This window comes from Hyaena hyaena, unplaced genomic scaffold (assembly GCF_003009895.1).
Source record: "Hyaena hyaena isolate Hyena2069 unplaced genomic scaffold, ASM300989v1 scaffold_176, whole genome shotgun sequence".
Taxonomy (NCBI): Eukaryota; Metazoa; Chordata; class Mammalia; order Carnivora; family Hyaenidae; genus Hyaena; species Hyaena hyaena.
The window spans coordinates 2375519-2401248 of NW_024080809.1; the positions used below are offsets into that span (position 1 = coordinate 2375519).

At 49.6% G+C, this 25730-nt stretch overlaps 1 protein-coding gene across 2 annotated transcripts in view; it reads left to right on the plus strand.

The window, feature by feature from the left end:
• LOC120237306 (calcium-activated potassium channel subunit alpha-1) overlaps window positions 1-25730 on the plus strand; it is a 549540-nt gene that overhangs the window by 27355 nt on the left and 496455 nt on the right. Inside the window, exon 2 of one of the 2 annotated variants that reach the window (XM_039240527.1) lies at window positions 15953-16060. The exons of the other annotated variant lie outside the window; for it this stretch is intronic. Coding sequence (XP_039096458.1) covers window positions 15953-15982 — 30 coding nt within the window. The 3' untranslated portion in view covers window positions 15983-16060. Of the gene's footprint in view, window positions 1-15952; window positions 16061-25730 lie in introns of those variants that run through there. 2 annotated transcript variants of the gene reach the window in all.

Here is a 25730-nt window from a genome sequence, read left to right on the forward strand (position 1 = left end):
GAGGGTCACTCTCACTGACACGCTAAGGCAAGGCTGTGTGGTGAGTGTCCTTAGAATCCAGAAAATTCTAAGATCTCTAAATGGGAAAACCGGATCTGTGAGGAAGGGAGAAGGTGGACATTGGAAAACATCAGCCAAAGTTCCCTGCAAGTGATGGTTGAATTTAATCCTCACAACACCCTTTTGAGGCTGGCACAATTATTACCCCCCACTTACACACTGGGAAACCAATATTCAGAGAACAAGGAATTTGAGTTCACACAGCCCATGGCTTAAGCCAGCAATTGAGGCTGGGTAGTCTGACTCCAGAACCTGCAACCACTCTGTTACATTATTCAATGGGTCTTCTCTTTTTTAATTGAGATAAAATGTAGCCTTCTAGGGTGTGCAATTCAGAAGTTTTTAGTATATTTACAAAGTTGTGCAACGGTCACCACTATTTGATTCCAGAACATTTTCATCACCCTAAAAGGAAGCCCTGTACCCATTCAACAGGCACTCCCCCATCCCCTCCTCCCTCTACATCATCTGCTTTGTAGCTCTGTGGGTGTGTCTAATCTGGACATTTCATATACATGGAATCAGAAAATGTGTGGCCGTTTGTGTCTGGCTTTTTTCACTTAGCCAGTGGGTTGTTTTGGACAGGGATCTGCCGTGCCTGACCTGAAGGATTCTCCATTCCCATCCTTTCCGTCTTGAAGCGGATGGGGCTGCTGGCCTGCTGGCCAGGGAAGAAAGAGATTCTGGGCGAGTGAGAGAGACTCTCGCTCTGCGGGTGGGCTCTTTCTGGGAGCCTCCAAGCTGGGGCTTTGTGAGGTCTGGGCTTTTGTACCCCAGGTCTCTTTGATATGCACAGTGAGGGTTCATTCTGCATTCTCCAGCACCCCCAGATGCCAGGCACTGTTTGAAGCCCAAGGAGAACGGCAAGGAAAAGGGCTGGGTAGGTGGGGAACAGCAGTGGGGGGCGAGGCAGGTAATCAACAGTCAATAAATGAGATCATTTCCAGGGCACAGTAGAGAAAACAGAAGAGGGCAGTGGGGTTGAGGGTGTTTGAGGTGCCCCCTCAGTGGGTGACAGAGAAGGTCTTTCTGAGGAGGTGCTCACTGAGCTGAGGCCTGCCGGAGGGGAGAGGTGGCCATGCAGAATTGGGGCAGCATGCCCCCAGGGCCAGGAGGCTGGGGTGGAGCCCGAAGGTGGGACTGGGTGGCAGTCGGACTACTTGGAGATGATGGTGACGGCCACCTCATTTCTGCTTTTCCTGAATGATTCCTCTCTCTTCGGGATCTTTTACCTGTAGCCTCTGCCTTGGAAGGGTTTTGATCACAGTCTAAAGGTCATGGCAAGATTCATCCTTGGAAGGCTTTGGAATCTGTTTGGGGCTTTAATCCCCTTCTGTGTTGCTGACACTTGAGCCCAGACTTCCTCCTGTTTCTGACTCAGGCCTGACTGTGCCAATCACCTGTCTTTTTTTTCTTTTAAAATTTTTTTTTGCTTATTCAAAGACCTTCATGGTCTCTTTAAACGTTGTGTCTGCCAAATTTCAGGGACCTAGTCCAGATGGACACCTGAGGTCACTTGCCGACGGGAGCTGGGTAGGCTAGTGTTTGTGGAGTCTGCTCTGGTGAGAGTGCAGATGAATCGGAAGACAGATCGTTGCCCCCCCCCCCCCCACACGTGCACACATGCATGTGCATACACGGGAGTCCAGGCCGTGGAAGAAGGCAGGGCTCACGGAAGGCTTCTCTGCAGAAGGAAGGCCCGAAGGAAAGGAGGTATTAACCAGGCCTGGGTCGGTGAAGAGTGTGCTGAGTGCCCACTGCTGTGGAGCCTTTGGGTCCCCAGTAAAGCTGCTTGGAGGCAATGGACTGGAAGGGGAAAGGATGGAGAGACTTTGAGAAGCAATGGCAGTGTGCCCCAGGCCCTGGGGCCCCAGGAGGAAAGATGGAGGAGGAGGAGACAGTAACTAGCAGCTCTAGGAGGCCAAGGGTACATCTGTTTTGCTCATCTCTTAGTCTCTGGTGGCCAGCACGGCCTGAGCATGGAGAGTGCATCCTGACTTCTCAGATGGAGTGATGTGTCTTTCTGTTTCCGATCGCCACAGTGATAGATTACCACAAACTTAGCAGCTCAGGACACCAGTGATTATTCTCCCACAGCGATATAATAAGATATATAATCTCCAGCGATTATTCTGGAGGCTGGAAGTCTGTAATTGGTTTCACGGGGGTAATGTCACGGCATCCCCTGTGCTGGTTCCTTCTGGAAGCTCTGAGCAAGGGCACTCCTTCCCTTGCCTTTTGTAGCATCCAGTGGCCTTGTCTTGTGGCCTGTGCCCCATCTTCAGAGCCCATCGCTGTGGTCTCTGTTCCCAGCACCTCATCTCCTGCGTTCTCATCTGCAGTCAGATCTCCCTCTGCCTCCCTCTTCTCCGGACCCTTGTGTTCACATCTAGGATAAGCCAGGACACTTGCCCCATCTCAAAATCTATCACTTAATGATACCTGCAGGGCCCCTTTTGTCACATAAGACACTCTCACGGGTCCTGGGCATTAGGATGTGGACGTTGTGGGGCCATGCTTCTGCCAACCAGTGTGTCCACAAATGATGTTCTTAAGGGGCATTGAGGGTGGGGGAGTCCACAAGCACGTTCAGCAAGGGTGCCGCAGGGAAGGCTATCCTTCGCTTAGCCAGCTTGACTCTGCAGTACGACCCTTCATCCTCTGTGACTGCTCCTGATTTCCCCCTCAGGTGACACGAGGTGGTTTCCTCAGCCTCGCACATCCCACTCGCTTCCGTTGCTTCCCTAGCTGGCAGCTCTTCTTCTCATCCCAGGTCCGTCACGGCACACGTCCCTCCTGCCCCATCCGCCTAGCTGAGTCAGAACCCTGGGCCCGGCCAGGGTGAGTCACTGTAGGCACACAGTCACAGGGAGGGAGAACGGGACGAGGCCACTGCCAAGGTGGGGATGAGGATCTCTGGAAGGTCGGCTTCCCTAGAGGTCTCGTGGGGTCTTCCCCGTGGTCCAGGTGCCCAAGCTGGCACTGGACAACCAAGATGGCGCTTTCCAAGGGTGTGTTGGCCAAACGTGGTGAATCCCTGATGGCTCTGCCTGCTTCAGGAAGGGAGTTCCTTGTCACCAAGGGTGAACTAGTGATGGGGCCATACTGCCTGCTGAGCATCCCTTGGGGCTTAGGAAGAAGGGACCGCCAGGGGCAAGCATGTCTCTATTGATTCAGGTTGGGATGCTGTTTTAAAGACCTTTGGGATTTGGGTGTTTCTCTGGAGGAGGCGCTTGTACCTGACTGACCCATCCCTCCTTCCAGTCGGGAGTGGGATGCAGGGCAGGGCTGGGTGACCCTAAACTTAGGACCAACCTGGCCTTTTCAGCAGCCTTACCTGCAAAGGGCTTGAGGCACAGAGGGTCAAGGAAGGCCAGGAGATTTGAGGGAAAGTGGAAGGTGGAGCCTGAGGAGAGTCTCCAGCCATTAGTGTGTTGGGGAATATGGTGGCCACGTGGACACTTCTGTGGACGTGACCCCCGAGAGGCGAGGTGGCGTGGTGAGGATGGAAGATTCAGTCCCCGCTGTGCCATCTGGTAGCTGCATGACTTTGGACGAGTTGTAGCCACCATAAACCTCAGTTTTCTATAAAATGGGCACCTCCCTTATGGAGCGTCTGCGACCATGCAGGGACCTAACCTGGTAAAGTACGTGGCACTCAGGAAGCACCTACTAGAGGTGAGCTAGTCCTGTCATTGTTAGCTTGTGTCGGCAGCCCGAGGGCCTGCGTCCTGCAAAGCCTCCCAGAAGGGGCAGTGGGAGACGGAACCCCTGCCTCCAGTCGTGGCTGGCATGGGGGCTGCTCGGGCTTGCTCCCTGAGACACCGCTGGGGCCTGTCCCAGCAGATACGGGGGCAGGGGTGCCAGAAGCCCACGTGCCCGGGGTCTGGAGGCCACTTAGCAGAGGACCATCAGGCCTCCTCTGGCATCTCTGGCAGCCTGTCTCCCAGTCTGTCCAGGAGCAGCTGAGAAAGGGAGGTGGGCAGAACCCGTGTTTGGAGACAGACCTGGCTCGGACCCAGTGTGGTCACTTCCTAGTTGTGCAACTTCTCAGAGCCTCAGTTTCTGCGTCTGAAGGCTGGGAATCATGCCCAACTTGCTGGGCTCTTGTAGTCTTAAGAGAGACGAAGGGTACTATTTAGGGAGTCCTTGTCTGCAGGCGGGGTGCCAGCTCTTCCCTGCATTATCTACTTGACCTCCTTCGGGGAGGGCATCCAGTGCAGTCCCCGGCAGCTCCTGGGCACTCAGCGAAGTGCCTCTTCTGCCAGGTGGCTTGTGCGGACCTTACGGTCCTGTGTGTCTGTGCTGCAGCTGGGTGGGGTGCTGGGGAGGGAACGTCGCCCTGTGGTTCACAGGGAGCCCAGCAGCTGGCTTCTTGGCTCTCTGGCCACTGGGGTGTCTTCTGTTACAACTGTGGGTTTTTATGGCTGTTCCTGGTGCTCAGCCTCGAGGCTGTTTTATGGGCCACTGTGTTCTTGGAGCCCCACCCCAGACAGGGTCAGGCCTTGAGATCTCCCAGAGCCACAGTGGGCCACAGTGCCGCGTGATAGGTACCCCAAGCTCCCTGTGAAAGGGAGGGGTTGGGGGAGGGCGGGGCCGTGAGGCCGGGACCTGGGGTTTCCAGTGACCCCCAAGGCCCTCAGAGAAAAGTATTGGCTTTTCTGATGAGAGCTGTCTGCTCATCTTTAGGAAGGAAATGACAGCCTGGCTTCTATTCTGTGGCCTGACAAGGAGAATTTGGTAACTTAAACACTAATAAATGCCATTCCTGCTGATTGCTTTATTTTGCTTTATTTTTTTAGTCCTCATTTCCTTGTTGCCCACTGTCCTTGAGGAGAAAGGCTGTGTGTGCGTGTGTGTGTGCGCGCGCACGCGCACGTGCGTGTGCACCTGCCTTGGGCTTCACAGGAGGCTGGTGCAGGTGGTTAAAGGTACAGGCTTAGGGTCACACGACTGTTGGTTCGAACCCTGTCCTCACTGCTCATCCATGTTGACTGTCACCTGGCTGGAAATGCAGTGCCAGCCTTTGCTTCCGGGGCCCCGGGAGAGTCTGCGTCCTGCCGCATGTGGGGCAGCCCTAGCCCGGGGGAGCTGCCCTTCCCCCGGTGCCAGGGGTTTCCCTGGAGGCATTGTGAGTGGCTCCCCAGTAGTGTCCCGCATTTACGCTATGCCTTTCTGTGTCAGGCACTATTGTAGGAGCTTCCGATAAACCCTGTGAGCTAGGAAACGTTATTATTCTCAGTCTAGAGGCGGAGGGCTGAGGGTCGGTAATGTGTCCAGGTCCCCCTGCTACGTGGTAGGGCAGGGATGGCATCGCAAGCAGCCCACCCACGGTCTGCACTCATGATCACCCAGCCACCTTGCTCCTGAGGCTGCTCTCTCTCGCTGAGAAACTACGGTTCTGCATGAGTTTTGGGCAGTCCTGGGATGGGGCTGGCGGTCTGTGGAAGGAGCCAGAGGTGACACTTCCTGCCGTGTAACAGGAGGGAGTTGGTGTGAGCTCAGGCTGATGTACTGCCCCAGCCGTCTCCCTGCTTACACATTTAAAAAAAAAATTTTTTTTTAGTGTTTATTTTTGGGGGAGAGGGAGACAGCATGAGTGGGGGAGGGGCAGAGAGAGAGGGAGACACAGAATCGGAAGCAGGCTCCAGGCTCTGAGCTGTCAGCACAGAGCCCGATGCGGGGCTCGAACCCACGAGAGCTAGGAGATCATGACCTGAGCCGAAGTCGGACACTTAACCAACTGAGCCACCTAGGCGCCCCCTGCCTGCACACTTTTGATTCCTCTAAACGCCCACCAGGATCCCAGGGGCTGAGCATGGGGTGTCCCCTTACTGAATGGATCTGTACCCTCACCCCTACTAAATAGACGCCCTGACCGTGTTCTCCCGAAGGGGCGTAGCACCTGCCCACGTGTTTGTTTCTCACGTCCCAGTGCACATCCTTGAATTGGGACATCGGAAGGAAGTCTGTCCCAGCCTTATTTCTCTCCGTCCTGGACTCCCCTCCCCGTGCTGTAGAAATGCATGCTGAGGTGGAGGAGAAGGGGAGGCTGGCCCTGTAGGGCCTCCTGAGAACTCTGGCATCAGAAGCACCTGGCCATAGGTTTATTTTTAGCTGTATGAGGGGCCCTGAGGGCAACAGGGGGCCTGTGGGAATCCTGTTTTTCGCCGTCTTGCTAAGGGAACCTCTAGCAGTTTTTCTGCCTGATTTGCTTCCCTCTGAAGTCTGTCACGCTTGCAGCGCCAAAGTGTGCTCCTCCTCCGACACAGCTTGGAGGCACGCGGCGACGGTGCGGACTGTCAGGCGCGCCGCTTCCTTCCTACCAGCCCCGGCTTCCCGGGAAGGAAGGCGGCCGTCTCTCTGGCTTCACAGCCCTTCCTCATCCTGGGCTCGGTTTTCTGAAAGCAGCGGGCTTCCCTACCAGATGAATGAATATTCCCAGAGGTGTTTCCTGGGAATGTTCTGAGAATGTTCCCATGCCTGCCTTGGTTGCTTAGAACCCTTGAGTGTGTGTGAGAGGGGGATGGGGGCTGTCACTTGGCGGGAGGGGCCTGCTGAGGGCTGGCGGATTGCAGGGCAGTGCGTGGTGTGCTGGTCCCATTACTGTAGGGCTGCCAGGAGTGCTTAAGATATGGGGACCTGTATCAGTGCAGGGGTAGCAAATGGGAAGATGTTGGGGGGAAGAACCTCTTAATTTGGTAGGTTCAGATTCTCTCTCCCCACCCACAAAATTTAAAAAAAGAAACTTTATTGAGATATCACTCTTACACCATAAAGTTTATCCTTTAAAAATAGTCTTTAGTGGGGTGCCTGGGTGGCTCAGTGGGTTAAGCTTCTGACTTCAGTTCAGGTCATGATCTCATAGTTCGTAGGTTCGAGCCCCCCGTTGGGCTCTGTGCTGACAGCTCAGAGCCTGGAGCCTGCTTCGGATTCTATGTCTCCCCCTCTCTCTGTCCTTCCCCTGCTTAAACACACACACACTCTCTCTCTCAAACATAAACGTTAAAAAAAATTAAAACAGTCTTTAGTGTACTCACTGAGTTGATGGAGAATCCATCGCTCTTATCTAATTCAGGAACATTGTCATTTCCCCAAAAGAGGCTCCTTACTACTGAGCAGTCGCTCCCCACCCCCCTTTTCCCAGCCCTGGCAGTCACTGACCTGTTTTTGGTCTCTGGAATTTGCCTCTGCTGGCCATTTCATATACATGAGATCCTATAATATGTTATGATCTCCATATGCTACAGGAGTGAATCTCTGTCCTTTTCTCTGAGCACTTTTGTCTACAATGGATGCAGGAGTTGCCTGAATCTCCAGTTACCACCATGAGGGCGTCTCTCTCAGCCTCAGTGCCCGGGGGGAGATGGGAGATGTGGGCCTCCAGTTTTGATGGCAATCATTGGTAAATTTCTTGTGCCCTGTAAGTTGGAGTAAATTCAGAAGACCCCTCCCAGTAACTGGGGTGGTGATACGTGTAAGGGATGGCCTCATTTTCAGTGCCCTTTAGTATGGTACAGTTTTGGGCAGAATTGAGGTTAGTTTCTTAGGTGGCAGGGATCTCCTCGTAAGCAGAGGCACAAGGGGTGCACATCTATTACACCGCTTGCTCAGAATCAGGATTTCTGGAACTGAACGTCAGCATGGTCTGTGCCATCTGCTCTGGCTCTTGGTCCAAATAGTTCGCTACATCTCTTGACCGGCTTGACTTTGGCCACGTCCTTGAGAGCCAGGAGGTTGCCTCGGGGTCCACATGGTTTCTGGTTGAATCATTAGCACATAAATTGGCCTTGATGCTTACCAGGACCCGGGGGACAGGGAGGCACCATGGTGATGATCTCTGATGGTAAACAGACCATTGGAACTGGACTATAGCCTCCATGGGCTTGCTGCCTTCTGCGTTGGGATTGAATGCAGGAGCTTTTTCATCCCGGGGCTGGTGGGAGTGAGCTACTGATAGATATTTTGGTTCCCAGATTATGCAAGGAGAACAGATGTATATACCAAGGCTGTAAAGGTCACATGGTCTGAGCCTAAGGCAATGGCATTATTTGTGCTCGATTGGCCAGATCATGGGCTTAACTGCTTCCTCATTCATGTCACCGAAGAGCGATGGAGTGCATATTACACACTAATCAACATTACAAATTGGGATTTGAACATAGGTTTAATTGTAGCTCTGCTTTTTAATGCAATTTGTGAGATTGTCCTGTGTTTTTATCTGAGAGGCTTTGGTTGGGATGGACATAATGATGGTCACTGGTATCTCTGGATCTGAGCCTGTTAGTCCAGCCGTGGGACCTGCGGTGGAACCTTCACATGTGAGCCTCAGCGACCCTCTCTGTCAAGTCCCTCCTGCTCAGAACAGTGAAGCTCAGATGAGATCATGTTTCTGAATATGTTTTGAAAAAGTGGAAAGGGCCGGCCGTAAACGCCACACAGTCAGACCTTCCTGTGCAGGAAGGGCCAGGATGCAGTCTCCCCTTTGCTTTGTAAGGGAGAAAATGGCCTTTGCTGGGTGGAAGGCACCTTCGGTCATCTCCACCTGGAGGGCAGGAATCATTAAGTGCCCATTATGTGGTTGCCACTGTGTTAGGCAGTTCAACAAGAAGATTCATGCCCTATAGGGAGTAGAGTGGGGTCGTGGAGGGAGGCTGAGGGGCCCTTGGTGTACTGCTCTGTTACCTTGAACAAGGTGTGTGCGTATGTATGTATTTCATAGTGACCTCTGTATGTATCCTATAATGGAGACGGTCTAGGGAGGACTGAATGAAGAAATGTGTGTAAAGTGCTAGCAAATGCTCAGTATATCCTACTTGCTGCTCGACCCTCTAGGCCACCCCTGCCTGCCTTCTCCCCCTCCTCCTTTTCCTTTTAACTGGTCTGTTACCCTCATGTTACAGACGAGGAGACCTGGGCCACTTTTTATCTTGAGTGGAAATATCTGTAACAATATCATGGGGGGCATTCCCACCTCTGTTTACATACCCCCAGGAGTGGGGAGCTCGCTATCCCGGAGACATATATTTGTTCCATTTTGGAATAGTTTCATGTGAGTGTTAGAATACGCTGGGGTGGATCATGAACTATTTACATCAAAATCATCTTGAGAAAATGGTAGAATCAGCCTGTATTCCACAGTATAGCCTTGGGATAATTTGTCGTGACATGAAGATAGGTTGGCAGTGACTTTCTCTTCACGACCCCTCTGTACAGGTGAAGGCCAGTGGTATTTGAGGGATTAGTGAGATGGAGATTAGCCTGGAAAGTTAGAGGGTTGAAGAATGGAGGTGACCATCTGGACAACTCTGGCTGCTGAGGTAGGATGATATCATTATGTCCAGGGTCACAGGACTTGTTGCCTTTGACCTTGAAAGTCAGCGTTGGGGTGGGGTATCTAGTGCTGAGTTGTCCTTTGTTAAAACAGATGAAGGGGGGGGGGGTGGAGGACAAATATGATGATCTTTGTATTTGCAGAAAAAGCATTAAATATAATCCAGTTGACATTTCATGAGAAAATATCCCAAACTTGCCACAGAAGGGAACTTTCTTATTTGATGACGGATAGCAGCTAGAATCTATAGCAAATGTTATTTTTAATAGACATGAGATTCATTCCCTTAAAGTTAAGAACATGCCAGGAAAGCCCATGATCACTTCTCTTGTTCAACATTGAACCCTAGGTCCAAGCCAGTGCAGCAAGACAAGAGAAAGGCAGGGGAGACATAGCATAGGACTGAAAGAGAGAACAGTGTCCTTATTGGCTGGGGATCTGGTCATCTGGCTAGAGGAGATCCTAGACTCTGAATGTATAAATTATTAGACGTAATGGACCTTTGACTTGGGCCAGAGGTCAAGTACAGCACTCATAGCTTCTCATAGACCATGAGCAACTAACTGGAAGGAAAGTTGGGAAAACCTAGGCTCTCTGTATGGAGGCTTTTGGCATTATCCCATGTGGCATCACAGCGGTGGTGTCTCCTAACAAATATTTGTACAGTGTGACAAAGCACTGTCACACACATCCAGCCCACTGGGGCAAAACCGGTAACTTTGTTTTGGATTTTACGTGGGAGGTACCAGTGGCTCAGAGAGGTTCGAGTGACCTTGCTCAAGATCACCAAGTGAGTAGGAGGAGAGCAAAGGCTCCTTCCTTTGTGTTCCTCTCCCCTTGCCTTCTTTTTTTTTTTTTTTTTTTTAATGTTTTATTTATTTCTAGGAGAGAGAGAGAGACAGTGTGAGCAGGGGAGGGTCAGAGAGAGAGGGAGTCACAGACTGAAACAGGCTCCAGGCTCCGAGCTGGCAGTCAGCACAGAGCCCGACGCGGGGCTCGAACCCACGAACCGCGAGATCATGACCCAAGCGAAAGTCGGACGCTTAACCGACTAAGCCACCCAGGCGCCCCTCCCCTTGCCTTCTTCAGACCTTACTGCTGCCAGCCCTTGGTCTTGCTCATTGTTACCCATTTCCAGTAGCAGCAGAGCTTGGTAGGAAGGAGGTTCTGGATGCTTTTATATGTGGGTGAGAATGTACGCTAGGATTTCTTTTATGAGCAACAGTGTGTCTTCGCACACTCGTGCCTGTGATATTGGGAGGAGGGCACCTGGCCTCAGAGTGAGGAGACAAGAGAGGGTTTAGTGGTTGCTGGGCATGGTCTAGGCTCCCGCTCTCTTAATTTTGGTTGGCTTCATTTTAGTCTGATTTCCATCTTGCCTTTTATTTTATTAAGCACCTTTTTAACAATGATCACAAAGCACACATTCACTGGAACTTGTGGAATAATAACAGAGAAGACAATGCAGTCTTTATTTCTTCCTTGATAGCTTTCTGCTACAAGTACTTCTCTCCTTTAGCTTCAGCCACCAGTGGTAAGAGCCTAGTATAGACTCTGCCACTCATTTCCCCAGGCACATGGCGAGATGTGCAAATGGGTTTTCTGTTGATTTGGCAAGAATATGTAGGCACTGTGCTGCATATTGGAGATACGACAGTGAACAGGAGATAAAATCCCTGCTCTCATGGAGCTTACAGTCTAGCAGTTGAAGTATCTAATAGTGAAGTGTCTAAAGTGTCAGCCAATGCAAGTTCTGTAGAGAAAGAAAAAGCAGGAAAACACTCCCACCCATCCCCCATTTTGTAATTTTGTAATTTTTAATCAAGGTCAGGGCAGAATTTACTGAGAAGGTGAATTTTGTACAGAGACCTAAAGGACATGTAGGGGAAAGTCATGAGATCTCTGGGAGTAGCTATCTGAGGCACAGGGTAAGTGCAAAGGCCCTGTGGCAGAGTTGTGCCCAGTAATATGCTCTTTTACGTGGAGCAGGGTGTGAGATGGGAAAAGAGGTAGGAAATGAAGTCATGGAGGGAGGAGGAAGGAACTGGAGGAGGGAAGCTTGTGTAGGGTCTTGTGGGCATTGGATAGGGCTTTATGGCTGTGTGAATAATGAAAAGGGGATCTCATCATATTCTTTTTCCTTGCAACTTGCTTCTCTTGTTTAATAATACATCGTGGTCGCTCCTCCAGGTCCATAGATGGAGATCTCTTTTTCAAAAATATTTGCAAAATACTCATGTGCCATAATTGATTCAGCCATTCTTTTTTGATGGACTTCTAGGTTGGTTTCTTTTTTTTTTTTTCTTTTTTTGCCCAACTGCATCAGGGCTGTGATAAATATCCTTGTATTATGTTGGCTTCCATACTGGTGCCTTTATTTTACACATTGGAGTATGGGATTTCAAGGGGTGTGCTTGTATTTATTTGTAATAGGTATTGTTAGATTTCTCTCCAGAAAGATTTTTTCTTTTCATGGTTGAACCATCCCTAAGTCTCAGATGGCTGGCTTTGTCCCTGAGTTGCTAACGAGCTACCCTGCAGAGAGAGGAGGTCACACCTACAAACAAAGACAGCTGTGGAATCCTTCAGCTGGTGGGAAGGTGTGTGGCCTTTGGGGGTGTGTTGCCGGGAACAATGTCATTAGCTCTTTTTTGGAGCTCGTGTTTGATGTTGGTGACGTCAGGATAGCCCAGAAGATGAAAACACAGCTGCTGCTGTGTTGTTTGCATTACAGCTAATTTTCTGTAGGCTTAAAATAAGCACAACTGCCAGGAGCTGCACGGATGGAGATTCACACCTTGTCAGATATTGAGTCGTTTCTGTAGCATCTGAATGATGAGGCTTCCTCCCAGTGCTTGGTCCCATGAGCTTTGGGACACCTGGAGAATGGCGGTGGGCGTGTGCTTGCCTGGCCCTCCTTCCCCCACCATGGTCCAAAGTGGGATGTTGTAAACTTTGAGGCTGATTCTCATCTGTTTAATAGCCTATATGTACTTGTGTGATTCGTACCGTTGGACATTTAGGCTGTTTCCTATCTGTTGTGATTCAAACAATGAATAATCTTGTGTGGAAGTCTTTTTGTACATGTATGGGGTTATCTTTTGGGTGGGTTTCTGAATTTGAAAGGAATTTGCCGCTTACATGGTGACAGATATTGCCAAATTGACCTCCCTTGGGGGAGGGACCAGTGTCCCCATCCCCAGGTAGTACAAGAGAACACCTTCTCCCCAAATCCCCTGCCACACGGGGTCTTGTCACACATGGTTTGACTTTTGCCCGTCTGCTGAGTGAGATGAATCTCATTTCTATTATGCATTTATTTTGTGTTGTATTTATTTCTCATGAGTAGAAACAACCCCCTTCCCCCACTTCAGATGTTTAGGAGCTCTTTCTGTTTTATGTTTATGAACTGTCTTTCAATTCCTTTGTGCTTTTTTATTTTCCTGTTGGATTATTAGTCCCTTCTCTGGCCTCTTCCAGTGTGGTCTGCCCATGTTATGAAGACATTTGACACTGATCAGATAACCTAACCTGTCTGACTACTTAGTGGTCGATCCACACCATCTTTATTGTCAGAGGTGAAGGTCTAGGTGTTGGAGAAACAGGAGTAAGCCTCAACAACAAACTGTAGATCACGGCTGTGTTTTGGCAAGTGTGTTATACTGAATGTTCCTCAAACAGCTTAAACTCAGATACAACAGAGAACTGTAGGGCTGTGGAGCCCATCAGCCGGGGCGTATCTTTTATATGGTCCCATTTTTATCCCATCAATGTTTGAGGAAGTATGAAGAAACTTAACCACCTGCTACTATGATTTCTTTCCCCGTTTGCTTGAATTTATAACCCTGTTGTGGGAATTTTCAGAGCAAGGACTGTCCTGGGTCATTATGCTTGTCCAGGTAGCCTGACTGCTATTTCAAAGGCCTCCGACTTCAGTAACTTAAGACAATACAAGGGTTACAGCTAACACTGGTGTTCCTGATGGGGCAGGTTTCTAGAAGTCCAGTGAAGGATCCAGGCTTCTTCCGTCTGTGGCTCTGCTCTTCCCAGGTCCCCAGAGGCCTTCTGTGGGTCCTCGGCTAGCAGAGGGGATGGGAGAAAAGAGGATTATGTGTGAGAGGGTTTCATGGGCTGGAGGCTGCGCCCATGCTCTTCTGGCCAGAACTTGCTCTTGTGTCCCATCTAACTTGGGGGGAGGGCAGTGGAGGCCAGTTTTGATCCCAGGAGTTTGCTGCACCGTGGTCTCCTAGCACTGTGTGGAACTTGTAAGTTTTAAGTATCTTCTTAAGTGTGATCTCACTTCGTCCTTTGACAGATCTGTGACAGAGAGGTAAGATGAATGCTTTTACCCTTCATTTGGAGCCGAGGAGGCTGAGGTCAGGGGGAGTCAGTATCCTGTGCAAGGTGAGGCACTCAAGTATGGACATAGGTACCTGTAGAGTAAGCTTGAGAACGCAGCTCTCGCCTGGCCCTTCCTTTCTAACATGATACAAAAGCACTCACCCACTCTGGGCATGCCTGGGCAACCTCTGCCCATGGGAGGACAGGCTGTTTTGTTAGGGGACAGTAGAGGCTGGTCAGAGTGCATCCTCTACTCCTGAGAGTGTCTCTTGCCCTTTATAAATAAGTACCCAAATGGCGAAGGGTGAAGGTACTCTTACTGATAGGAAGGTTGGCCAAGGTGTCCTACATAGGACAGGCACACCATAAATCTGAACCTTCCAGGGGAGCTGTTCCTCGCCTTGACTTTGGCCACCATCCCTTTCCTGTCATTTGCATGGGACATTAGTATTGTAATTGGGGCTTTCTTCTTCATGCTCCCATTTCCCTTTATTTAATGAGTTGAAAACATCTGATGTTGCAGTGAGATCAACATGTGAACTGTGATATCTCATCTGTTCTATTTCAAGCGGCAGGGAAACAAATGTGGGATGCTCTCATCCACCCTCTGTGTAAGGACTGTTTCTCCAAGAGCCCACCAGATGGGTGGAGCCAAGGCAGCTCTTGGCACACTTTGCATGCTTTCCCCTCCAGGGTGGACACCTGGTTTTCCTTGTAGTGACAGTGCCTTCATCAAACCTAGTCAAAGCCTACAGAGACAGATTCATAGGTGATTGCGTGGGTCGTTGTGGTAGCAAAGTCAGCACTGAACAGCAGAAAGGAGAGGCATCCACAGGCCACTGGTCAGGGCTTAGCGCCGTCACTTCTAGTTGAATGGCTGCAGAACTTGGTTTTCTCATCTGTGCGACAGAAATACCATCTTTCTCACCACTCTCACTGGGATCTTATGAGCATCACACAAGATAATGTGGATGAAAGTGCTTTGTAAATGGGAAAGCACTCTGCAATATAAGGTATTATTATATTAATAGTAACAACTGTCATTTGCAACCCTGGTGATTCATTTGGGGCAGGAAACCATAGATGTCATCACTGCTACCATTGCTACCCCACATGGTACTTCAAAGCTACAATTACCATGTGCAATTTCACTTGATACTTAACGATCACGGAATGTTAGTTCTGGAAATAATTTTGGGGATTAACTAAACCAACCATATCAGTTTATGGGTGGTGAAGTGGATACCTGGAGTGGAGAGACTTGCCTGAGGTCCTCAGAACCCAGGACTGCGGACTCTTAAGGTCCACAGAGTGGGTTGTTTTTGCATTTTGGGTTATGATGGCCAGTGCTTCTGAAAATGCTAGAAACCAGGAGGTTGGGTGGGACGTGTAGCCTTAGTCATTAGGTGGAGTAGCAGCTCTGACTCATGTCTGCTCGATCATGCTGACCCCACTCTCTGAGCTCTACCGCACGAGGTTCTGGGCAGATTTGGACAGCGCTCAGAGAAGCTCAGAAGCTTGGGTACAGGAGAGCACAGAGTAGGAACAGAAGTAGTTTGCTAGCAGGAAAAGGAGACCAAGGCAGTTCCAGAACAAGGAAGGCAGAGGTGCCCCTGTTCCTGAGCCTGGCCCTTGTCAGGCCCACCCCCTTGTGCACTCTGACTGCCCTCTCCAGGGGGCATCGGCTACCAGGGCACCTGCAGCTGTAGACTCCTAGGGCCCTCTGGAGAGAAGGCCAAGGGCACCCAGTGATGCTCTAGGTATCCAGAGGGCTATCAGGCTTGGTCCAGGTAGAAGAGGGACCAGTGAGTGGAAGGCCCGGAAAGGCTGACTTTGGCCTCCTATTCATTCACACCTCTGGTCAACCCTTTACCTGCCTCTGGGTCTCGCTCACATGTCACCTTCTAGGTAGGTCTAGGGAACCTCTCCATTTGAACGTGTGACTTGCATGCCCTCCCACTCGAACATGTTGACCCCTTCTTTCTGGACTGGATTCAGAAAGAATCCAGTTGTAACATACAAATACGTTACAACTTAGTTCAGAGAGCTCCTGTCTGCCCTCTGCTCAGCCTCCCGTCACATGCATGCCTCAGGTAACCACAGACTGGGAGTGCTAGAACCTGAGCATTGAACCTGGCATACTGCCACTCCCTAAGCAGAGCCCTTCTTCGGATGTCTCCAGCGCTTCCACCAATGTCCTTTTTTTTTTTTTTGCAGGATACAGTCCAGGACCACACATCAAATTAACGGTCATGTCTCCGTGGTCCCGCTACCGTTTCCAACGTGGCTTTATCTTTCATGACTTCCACATTTGTCAAGAGCACACTGTTGAGTTGTTTTTGTAGAATATTCACCAATTTAGATTTGCCTGATATCTTCTAGTGGTTAATGTGTATTGATTGTGTTTCCTGTTGTTTGGGTCTATCCCAGCACTGGATTGTGGGCCTCTTCCGAGCAAGCAGCCTCGTCCATCCGGTTCACTGATGTGCCCCAGGCCTGCACATGCGCTCAGTCAGTACTTGCTGAGTGAGTGGAGAAGGCTGAACCCTGCCCAGCATTAGCAGAGCATCTGACATGAAGTAAGAGAGAACCAGAGCAGCTGGGAAGTGGCTGAGCCTAGGTAGGTGGCTGGGCTGGAGGGGCCCTGAAGCCTCTTCCAACATTCAGATTGCATGATAATGTACCCGATGGTGGTATATGAGCTCAAACTCATGAAATTCCACATTCCAGTATGAGCTGAGCATGTACTTGCTGTGGAGCTCTGTGCCAGGTACCTGGGATCCAGGCTCTGCAGTGGGTTTGTTTTCCTTGTAGACCCAGAGTCCAGGGAAATGGGTGGCAAGAGCCAGAGGCCAGGCTACAGACAGTCAGTTAGTCTAGCATCTGGCCTCTACATTAGTGGTTTCCAAACTCCAGTCTATAGCATAATCACCCAGTGGACCTGGTTAAAGCACAGATTGCTGGGTCTCACCGGGAGGGTTTCTGATTCTCTTGGTCTGGGGTAGGACCCAAGAATTCCCAGATGTTGCTGCAGCTGCTGGCACAGCAACCCCACTTTGAGAACTACTTCTCTAGATGTTTGGAGGACAAATGGGCTACCACCAATTAGCAAAGGCCAGGAAGGCTTCATGGAGGAAAAGGACAGGCCTGAGTGGGACAGGGTTTACACAGGTGGGGGTGGGGCTTGCTCATACAGCTCCTGGCTGCTGCTATATGTAACCTGTGGGTTGCCTTTTGCCTGCCTTTGCCATGTTGGCCTCTGGCCTCACTGTGGACTTGTTCAGTCCTCTTGGTAGTATGAGCCGTTCTGGCCAGGGGAGTCTGAGCCCCCAGAAGAGGAGGCTGACTAAGCCTTTGACAGGAGTTGACCTTGGCTGGCTTGGATGAAGTCACTCCGAAGCCTGGATGTGTCTGTATTGCACAGGCTGCCTGAATGTGTTTATTTGCCTGGGCCTTGCTCTCTGCCCGCTGGCTCCGTTTCAGGTGTTGCTGTTGGGCTCCGTGGCTCTATTTCTGTTTTCCTGTCTGGCACCAGCTCAGTGGGGGCAGATGAGGTATGTGGCCACCCTTGCTTTCTTCCCAGCTCCATGTCCTTCTGGAGGGCAGCACTTGGTCAAGTAGAACATTTGAGTCTCACTAGAGTATCTGCTGTGGACCAGATGGGTTCCTTGTAGGACAGAGACATTCTCTGATGGAGGGATGAGATCTTTCGAGAGATAGGTAATTGAATTATGTTTGGACTGAACACACAACAGTGGTAGGAATATTTACACACGTGCGTATGTGTTTAAACTTCCAGATTCATTTAGAAGTTTCCTTTAAGCGGGATTCAATAAGTGGCATGAGAGGAGAATGGGGAGGGATTAGCAAGCGTGAGAGAAGCCATGTATTGTTTGTGCAGTTGGAAGACGCCGGGCAGGAAGGCAGCGTATCATCCAAATCACACAATGTTAGAACGAGAGGGACATCCGTGAGCTTCTTGTTCAACACCTTTATTTTAACTGAGACCTTCAAAGGCTAAGTGACTTGCTCTACTCAGATGTCACCTCCTCAACTATCCCAGGCCACACCAAATTGCTCTCTCTTTCCTTTGTGTTCCAAAGTTCTATCTGTAACACGCCTCTCTTGTTTTATAAGTAGTCATGTACGGGTTTGTTTGACCCACTAGATAAAGAATCAACAAATTACAGCTGCACGGCCAGCCTGGCCCACTGCCTGTTTTTGTAAATAAAATTTTATTGGAACACTGCTGTGCCTATTTGTTTGTCTATTGGCTGTGGCTGCTTTTGCACTACCGTGGTAGAGGTGAGCAGTTGCTACAGAGACTGAATGGCCTACAAGACCTAAAATGTTGACCATCTGGTCCTTTACAGAAAAAGTTTGCCAGCTGCGATGATAGAAGGTGAATTCTTTGAGGGCAGGAATGGAATTTCCTTTATCTCTGCATCTTCCATGTCTTGCTTATAGTAAGTGCTTCATGAATATATGTTGACCAGGCTCGAAGTACAATAGGCTGCTTTGTAAGAGATTAAGTGTGTGGGTCCGGAGCACCATCTGGGTGTCCTAGTTTCCCTAGCTTTCATCCCCTCTGTTGGACTTCTCCATGCCACAGTTTTTTTCTAGAGAAAGATGATAGTATTGTCTGCCTTGCTGAGTCCATCAGTATATGGTGAGGTTAGAACAGGATATTGAAATATCTTACTAGAACCTCAGGCCTAGATTCTGGTGCTCCTGATTGTTCCAAACCAGCTTAGCACTGGATTTCTCTTCCTGAGTCTCACCACTGTCCGTGTCTCCCTTTTGCAGACAGTCTGTGGTATGCACTTGGCCTGTCATTCACAATCCTTCTGATTTTGGCCCCAACCTACCTGTCTGTCTTTCACTTCTCCAGTGCAACCTGTTATTATATCCAGAATCTTCTGCTTGGTGTCTCCTGCATATTGCCCGGGACCCTGCGTCCTACCCTGATCTTTACTCTTGCTGCTTCTCTAATGTCTGTCCTTGCGGGTCCCCTCATGCCTGACCTTGCTGGAGTCTTTGGACCTTGGCCAACATGAGCGGCTGTCTCACTTGCCACTCAGGGTAGTGTTTTTGGTTGTTATTTGTTCATATCCATGGATGCTTGTTAAAAAAACCAAAAGCCTAGACTCCAGACCTGTGGAAGTAGAATCTCCAAGGATGGGGCCAGGTCTCTGGTTTTTACCAAGCTATCATGGGGTTATGATTTTGACCAAAGTTTGAGGAACATTAAGTAAAAACAGGGTGCTTTGCAGTAGTATTTAGCGTTTTATGAGACTCTTTCTTATCTCTTCCAATAAACTGGAAACATCTTGAGGGCGGATCATTTTTTTCATAGTAGCACACATATAGATGAAGATTAAGTCGTGAGATGCTTTGTGGGTGAGATTATCTCTTGCATCACGCCTGCATCCGGTAAGCGCTCGGTAAATGTTTGCTCATTGATCGGTACAAGATATGAAGGTTCCTGGGAAAGCAAAACAGGATCTGTGAGGCAAGGGATTATTATTGGGAGCAAGTCCAATGTGTGCCTTTGACCGATTCTGCTAAAGACGTCCTCGGAGCTCTGGACACAGAAAGTCACTACCCCTCCCCCCCCTCCCCCCCAGATACGCGAACCACGCAGATTTCCTGTGCTTCTCCAGAGCTTTTTTCTTTACTCTGATCTCCCTGAGCTCATGCAAAAAGGCTCCTTTTTCCTTCGCCTTTGGTTTATCCCAATAATGCAAAGCTGTAAGAAGTGCCTGCTGCCGGGGAGAAGTTTATTTGGATACTTGAGAACGTAGAAGAGGTTTAGCTTGTATAATGAGTCTTGCGTTCCCATTTAACATGCTCAGAGAGAAGTGCAGGTGTTCATCTCTGCCTCGCGAGTTATATGGCCTGTTTACACAAGCCTGTACTCTGCGGCCTCGGAAGGGGCTCCTGGCCTTCTTCAGGGTGTGATGGTCCCACCACGGTGGTGTCTCCAAGCGGACACTGAGCTCGGGCCTCACGACTCTTATCCTGTTAGGTGGCGGGAAGATTGTCTTTCAGAAGAAATAATTTCACGCAGAGCTTTGTTTAGAACCATTGTGCAAGGTTATTTAGAACATGACGATGCCATCATCGAATTGATGCATTTGCTTAGTTGGGGAAAGAGTGGTGCATAGACCACTCATCAAGGTTGTCAGCCTGGGTTCTGGTCAGGGCACTCTCTAACTGGAGTAGAAAATTCTTAGTCTGTAATGGAAAGAGATAAAATAACAACAAAAAGAGATAAAATAAAAACAGAGGTAAGTTAGTAGTCAGGGCTCATTTAAGAGAATTCTGTGTATTTCCTTAGAAATTTATAGCCATATAAGCTATTTGAAGAATGAAAACGTTTTTCTCTTCTTGTTTCATCAGCAGCACATTATATATGGGGGAAGAAAGTAGGTTCTAGAACTTACTCTTCTCCTCCCTTGTGATTTCACTAATTAATTAATATTAGGCTTAATTATTGTAATTAATTATATTGGAGGCTTCTTCCATAATGTAAAAATTGAATGGATTATTAGTTTTTAATAAACAATGACATTTACTATCTACTGTGAGCGTTCTAATCATGTAATTGATGACTACACCTCTGTTCATGTAATGGAGCAAAAACTGTTACCTACCCCAAACTGGACTTGCTGACCATGAATGTGGATGGCAGAGGGTGGCCTGCACAGGGTCCAGAGTGTGTCTCATATGGAGCACAAAGAGAGGCCGTCAGACATGAGACAGTGCAGTCGGTGTCTACCTGCTAGAATCACTTTTCCTCCATTGTCCCCAGGGTCAAGAGCATGGGTGGGATGAACTCAGTAGAGGGATCACGCAGTCCTCGATTACAAATGAAGAGAGATCTGGCATCATCTCTCTAGTGATGACTGTGAAACCGACTGGTTTCAGCTTCTGAAGTGGAGAGTGTTACATACAACGTTGGATAAAAATTGGGACCCTTTATTACATAGAGGGGATAGAACGTGTATGTTGGTAAATACAATGTTTGGTTTGGACATCCAATTTCATTGTGATATGAAGTGTGGTTGGTCAAATTGACTTCTATTTCTGATAAATATGAGGTTCTGGAAGGCCATTCTGGCCTAAATGCTTCTGAGAGAGAGGCTTCAGAAGGGAATTCTGGCGTGCCCCAGCACAGAAATAGCGCTGCTGTAATCATTCTGTCACTAGAGGCTTGGCGCTGGAGAGTGAAAGTGCGAGTGAGCTAAGTCCTATCCTTATGGAGCCTGCAGACAGGTGGGAGCACACAGCGGCCCTGCTCAGAAGGCTGTAGCTAAAGGTGGTGAAGGCCTGCATTCCTGATTGCCCAGGAAATCCCAAGACAGGGCAGGGAAGCTGTTCACCTGGGGATCCACAAAGCATGTAAGCCTGCTGAAGGAGGTGGCATCCCAGCTCATCCTTGAAGACTGTATATTTTATAAACCAACAGAGATGGAAGATAAAGGGAACAGAGAAAGGTAAGAAGGTACAGAGCTCATTACTAGCAGGTTAATGCACCTTTTTCAGAGCCTTCTCTGTGGATGGAGCTCCCATCTGGTAGAGGGAATCAGGTAAGGCCTTGGTACAAAACCAAGCAATATTCCTTGCACTTATCTTCACTCCTGACAGGAATTGTTGAGTGTAATAAGCATCTTCAATTGCAGTAATTCATTTAGTCTTGAGCACAACTCGATGATGTAAGAATCATCATCATTTTCAAATTATGGAAGAGGAAACCGAGATGAATGTCGTTAAGGGACTTGCCTTAAGCTCACGCAGTTAGTGTGTCATGAAGCGGAGACTCGCACTGCCGGTTGGACCCTGGAGCTCGTGCTTTCGGCTGTGGCACCACACACTGTCACTTGTCACCCTGTGCGGGAGTGAGCCATTTCTCTCCTCCCCTCGCTGAGTGTGTGCAGGTTGTGGGCAGGGGTGCATCTCACCCCTGCTCCCGGTCATCAGCAAAGTGTTGGTGTGTGGTCTGAGCTCAGCAAGGGTGTGCCGAGCATCTGAGATTTGTGGGCGCTTTAAGGTGGAGCAATCACATCTTCTGGGTTTTCATGGACAGTTTAGAGAAGGCGAGGGAGGGCACTTCAGGGTGAGAGAAGAGCACGAACAAAGTGCTGCAGTGGGTGAGTGGCGGGGGTGGTGCTGGAGAGTCCGGTGTCCCTTGGGCAGGAGTGTGGGGTGCGTCTAGGAAGCTGGAGGTGACCTGGGAGGTGGGCTGCAGGCCGTGGGTAGGGGTGAGTGCCGGCTCCTCTGCGGGACTTCTCAGGGTCTGAAGGATTGGGTTGGACCTTGCTCTCCCCCAGCTCACTGTTTGGTGTCTGTACCAGAGACAGAGCATGGGACTGAACGACCCATGGCCTGGATTCCAGAGAGTATTTCCTTGGTTAAAAGCACGTATGGATCAACTTTATTGTACCACGGTCTGCGGCTAGCAGACAGATGAGGGTTGTCCACAGGCTAATGCTCTTATCTGTATGTTGGGCTGTGGGTGCCTGTTGCCAGGGAAGACTGGGTGGGTGGTAAGACCAAGGCCTGACCCAAGCGGGTGAGGGCTTAGCAAAGAGCCAGCACCGTGGCCCGAAAGAGTTTCTTGGACCCTGAGGTGCTGACTGGCAGGGTACCCAAGTCCTGCTCTCTAAGTTTTGGTAACTGGGCCAAGCAACTGAAGGATTCAGCAGATCGTCACCATATCAGGTCCTTGATGAGGTATGATAAGGCATGACGTGTGACAGAGACAGAGGGTAGTTACCCTTCCCCCTCCTCAGACCCCTGAAATTGTGTCATTTATGAATGAGATTTTACTTTTCAGAAATGGAAAATTCCTTTTAAGTGAATGTGGGGCGATACCTCCTTAGCGTCTCCTGCTTGGGCATGATCAGGGCTTGGGGCTGGAGACCAGGCCTTTAGGAAATGGGGCTGGACATGTCGGTCTTTCCTCCTGAGCTAGCACTGAGGCTGAGTGTGGAAGGTGGGTGACAAGGATGGGATGTCTCAGGGAAAGTCCCGAAGCCATCAGGAATCAGCACCCCATCTTCTTTCTTCTGCCATAAAACCAAGGGTGTTTCCCCAATCCAGGACAGACTTTGATCCTGCTCTCCCTGTGTGGAAAGTTAGGTCACTAATCAAAGAAGGACGGACGAGTTTTCCTCAAGGATGGACTTTTTGTTATGAAGCTGATTATCGTGTTACTCAGATGTCAGATCTCAGAAAACTATATAGCAGCATAGGCTCCAAAGGCTAAATGTTTTATAATCATTTCTTCTTGCGATTAGACTCTCCCAGGTGTTAGACTAGTCCCCGGACCTATCATCTCGTGAATTGGTGCCCCTGTGTGAGAAAGGATCCCCACCCAGGCTGTCGGGCCTGTGTTTGCCGGGGCCTGGATTCCAGTAGCCATTTGTTTCCCCATCCATCTTTCTGTGAAACTGGGCCAGTGATACATTGACCTGATGTCTGATGATCTTCAGTTGCTCAGAGTGGAATGAGCTGTGGTCAGGTCCCGGATGGGTCTCACCAGGAAGAAGCCCAACCTGGGAGTCCAGGGAGCAGAGGCAAAGGGTCAGGACCAAGGAGGAGTGGGCAGAACCCTGAGGGCCAGGCTCTGAGCGGTCAGAGGTCAGCGAGAGTGCCCTGCTTGTGAGTTTGGCACAGGGGTGTGCAATAGCCATGACAATCCTGGACGTGTGAGCAATATTTGTAGCCAAAAGAAGGTTGAAGGCCCACAGTGCTGCTGACTGGAGCAGGAGGGGATGGAGATGCTGGAATTGTCCCACCTTGCTGGAGTCAGCTTTGCCCTGCGAATTGGCAGATGGGGCCGGTGGCTGGTTATGGGTACAGACAAATCACACAGGAGGTAGGGCCTCCCTTGCTGGCTGCTTGCCCTATGCTTTGGGTCCATGCCCATAGCTAAGCAGGCACATATCTCTTAAATAAAGTCGGCTGAAAGTTTCATCTGGAAGCTAATATGGAACCAAACACCTGGGTGTCTGCCAAGGCCTCAACTGCTCAGGTCAGGAAGGCCCCCAGAGGGGCATGGCTGTGGGAGCTGCTGGGCACTTCCTTGCAGTTGGTCAAGAGAGGGCAATACGCTTGCTCGTCTTAGAGATTCTGGAGGGGAGAGATGTAGGGTATGGGAAAGCAGAGGCTGCTTCCTGATGAGTGAGCATTTCTTTGGGGTCTTAAATTCCAGCTGGAAGATGATGTTATTAATATGAATCGCTAGCAATTGTTAAGGTCTTATTCCACGTATATTAACGCCTGTGTGCCCCATGTCAGCCTTATGTGGCAATAACCCATTGTTATTTCTGTTTTATAGAGGAGGAAGTTGAGGTACAAGGAGGTTAAGTGATGCGCCAGGGCCAGTCAGCCAGTGAGTGTCAGCCAGGGTTCAACCTCTGGCCCACTAGCTCCGAGCTGGGCTCGGTGTCCGTGATGGCATCTGAACTCAGCTTTTTCCCCACTGAGGCTGGGCTGACATGCTTCTGATCTTGCTGGAGAAATCGCCATCCTTCTCAATCAACCCTTGGAAAGTTTGAGAAGTGGAACCTCAAAGCTCTATCCCACAGGCACGTATCCTACTTTGTTGAATTTTTAAAATCTTTTAATGTTTATATATTTTTGAGAGAGAGAGAGAGAGGGAGAGAGAGAGAGAGAGAGAGAGAGAGGAGGAGGAGGAGCAGAGAGAGAGAAGGAGACACAGAATCTCAAGCAGGCTCCAGGCTCTGAGCTGTCAGCACAGAGCCTGACATGGGGTTTGAACCCACGAACCGTGAGATCATGGCCTGAGCCGAAGTTGGATGCTTAATAGCCTGAGCCACCTGGGTGCCCCCCTACTTTGCTGAATTTTTAAGAGAGGTTATACTTTCTTTCTTACAGCAGGCCTTCTTGTTTAGTTATGGGAAACTGATAACCACTTGTAAAACTGCCTCTGTCCTGACTCTCTCCTACCCCTTGACGTCCTCTTTGACTGTCAAGGGGCATGTGCATCTGTAGTCAGAGCCAGACAGCAGGGCTGGGCCAGGTAAAGCAAGGTGGCCCTTCTGGGGCCAGCCTCCGTGCAGCCTCCATCACCAGCCCATGGCTGCTGTGGAGTAAGTGGAGATGGCCATGTGTTCCCCAAGGAGGGAGAGGGTGGTAGGCCATGGAGAATTGTGCTCGGGCTGATTGGCCCAGGCCACTGAAACTTTGTCCTGCCTGGATTAAAAGTCCAAACTTGGGTGTCAAACAAATCCTGGTGTCTGGCCGGGCTTTGCCTTTTAAGAGCCTGGAATCAAGGAGGCACTTTATGAATGTAATTTCTGACCGTGTTGTGGTTAGGCAGGCCGATGCTGGAGCCTTGGCCTGGGCTTACTAGTGAGCCATGTGATCCAGGCCACTTGCAGCAGGACTGGCTACCTAACTTGCAGGGGCCAGTGCCAAGTGAAGATTCGAGGTCCCTTTTTCAAAAGTTATTAAGGATTTTAAGATGATGGGAGTAGGCTGTGCCCTGGAATCCCCACGCCATGGGCCAGAGGACGGCAGGAGAAATGGATGCTGTTTTCCTGCATTCATTTTTATTTGCTGAGAAAAGTCATTCACTGACATCACAGATTTCGTCCCAAAGATTTTCCTGTGCCTCTCTGAAAAACAAAGACATACTCTGTTTTTTAGACTAAAAAAAATATTTTTAAAGTAACCTCTATGCCCATCGTGGGGCTTTAACTTCAACTCATGATCCCGAGATCAAGAGTCACACACTCTATTGGCCGAGCCAGCCAGGTGCCCCTAAGGGGCATTTTCTTATGTATGCACAGTAACATTATTATAGACATCAAGGTTTCGTTTTTTTTTTTTTTTTTTTTTTTTAGCAGCGTTTTANGGAGGTGGCATCCCAGCTCATCCTTGAAGACTGTATATTTTATAAACCAACAGAGATGGAAGATAAAGGGAACAGAGAAAGGTAAGAAGGTACAGAGCTCATTACTAG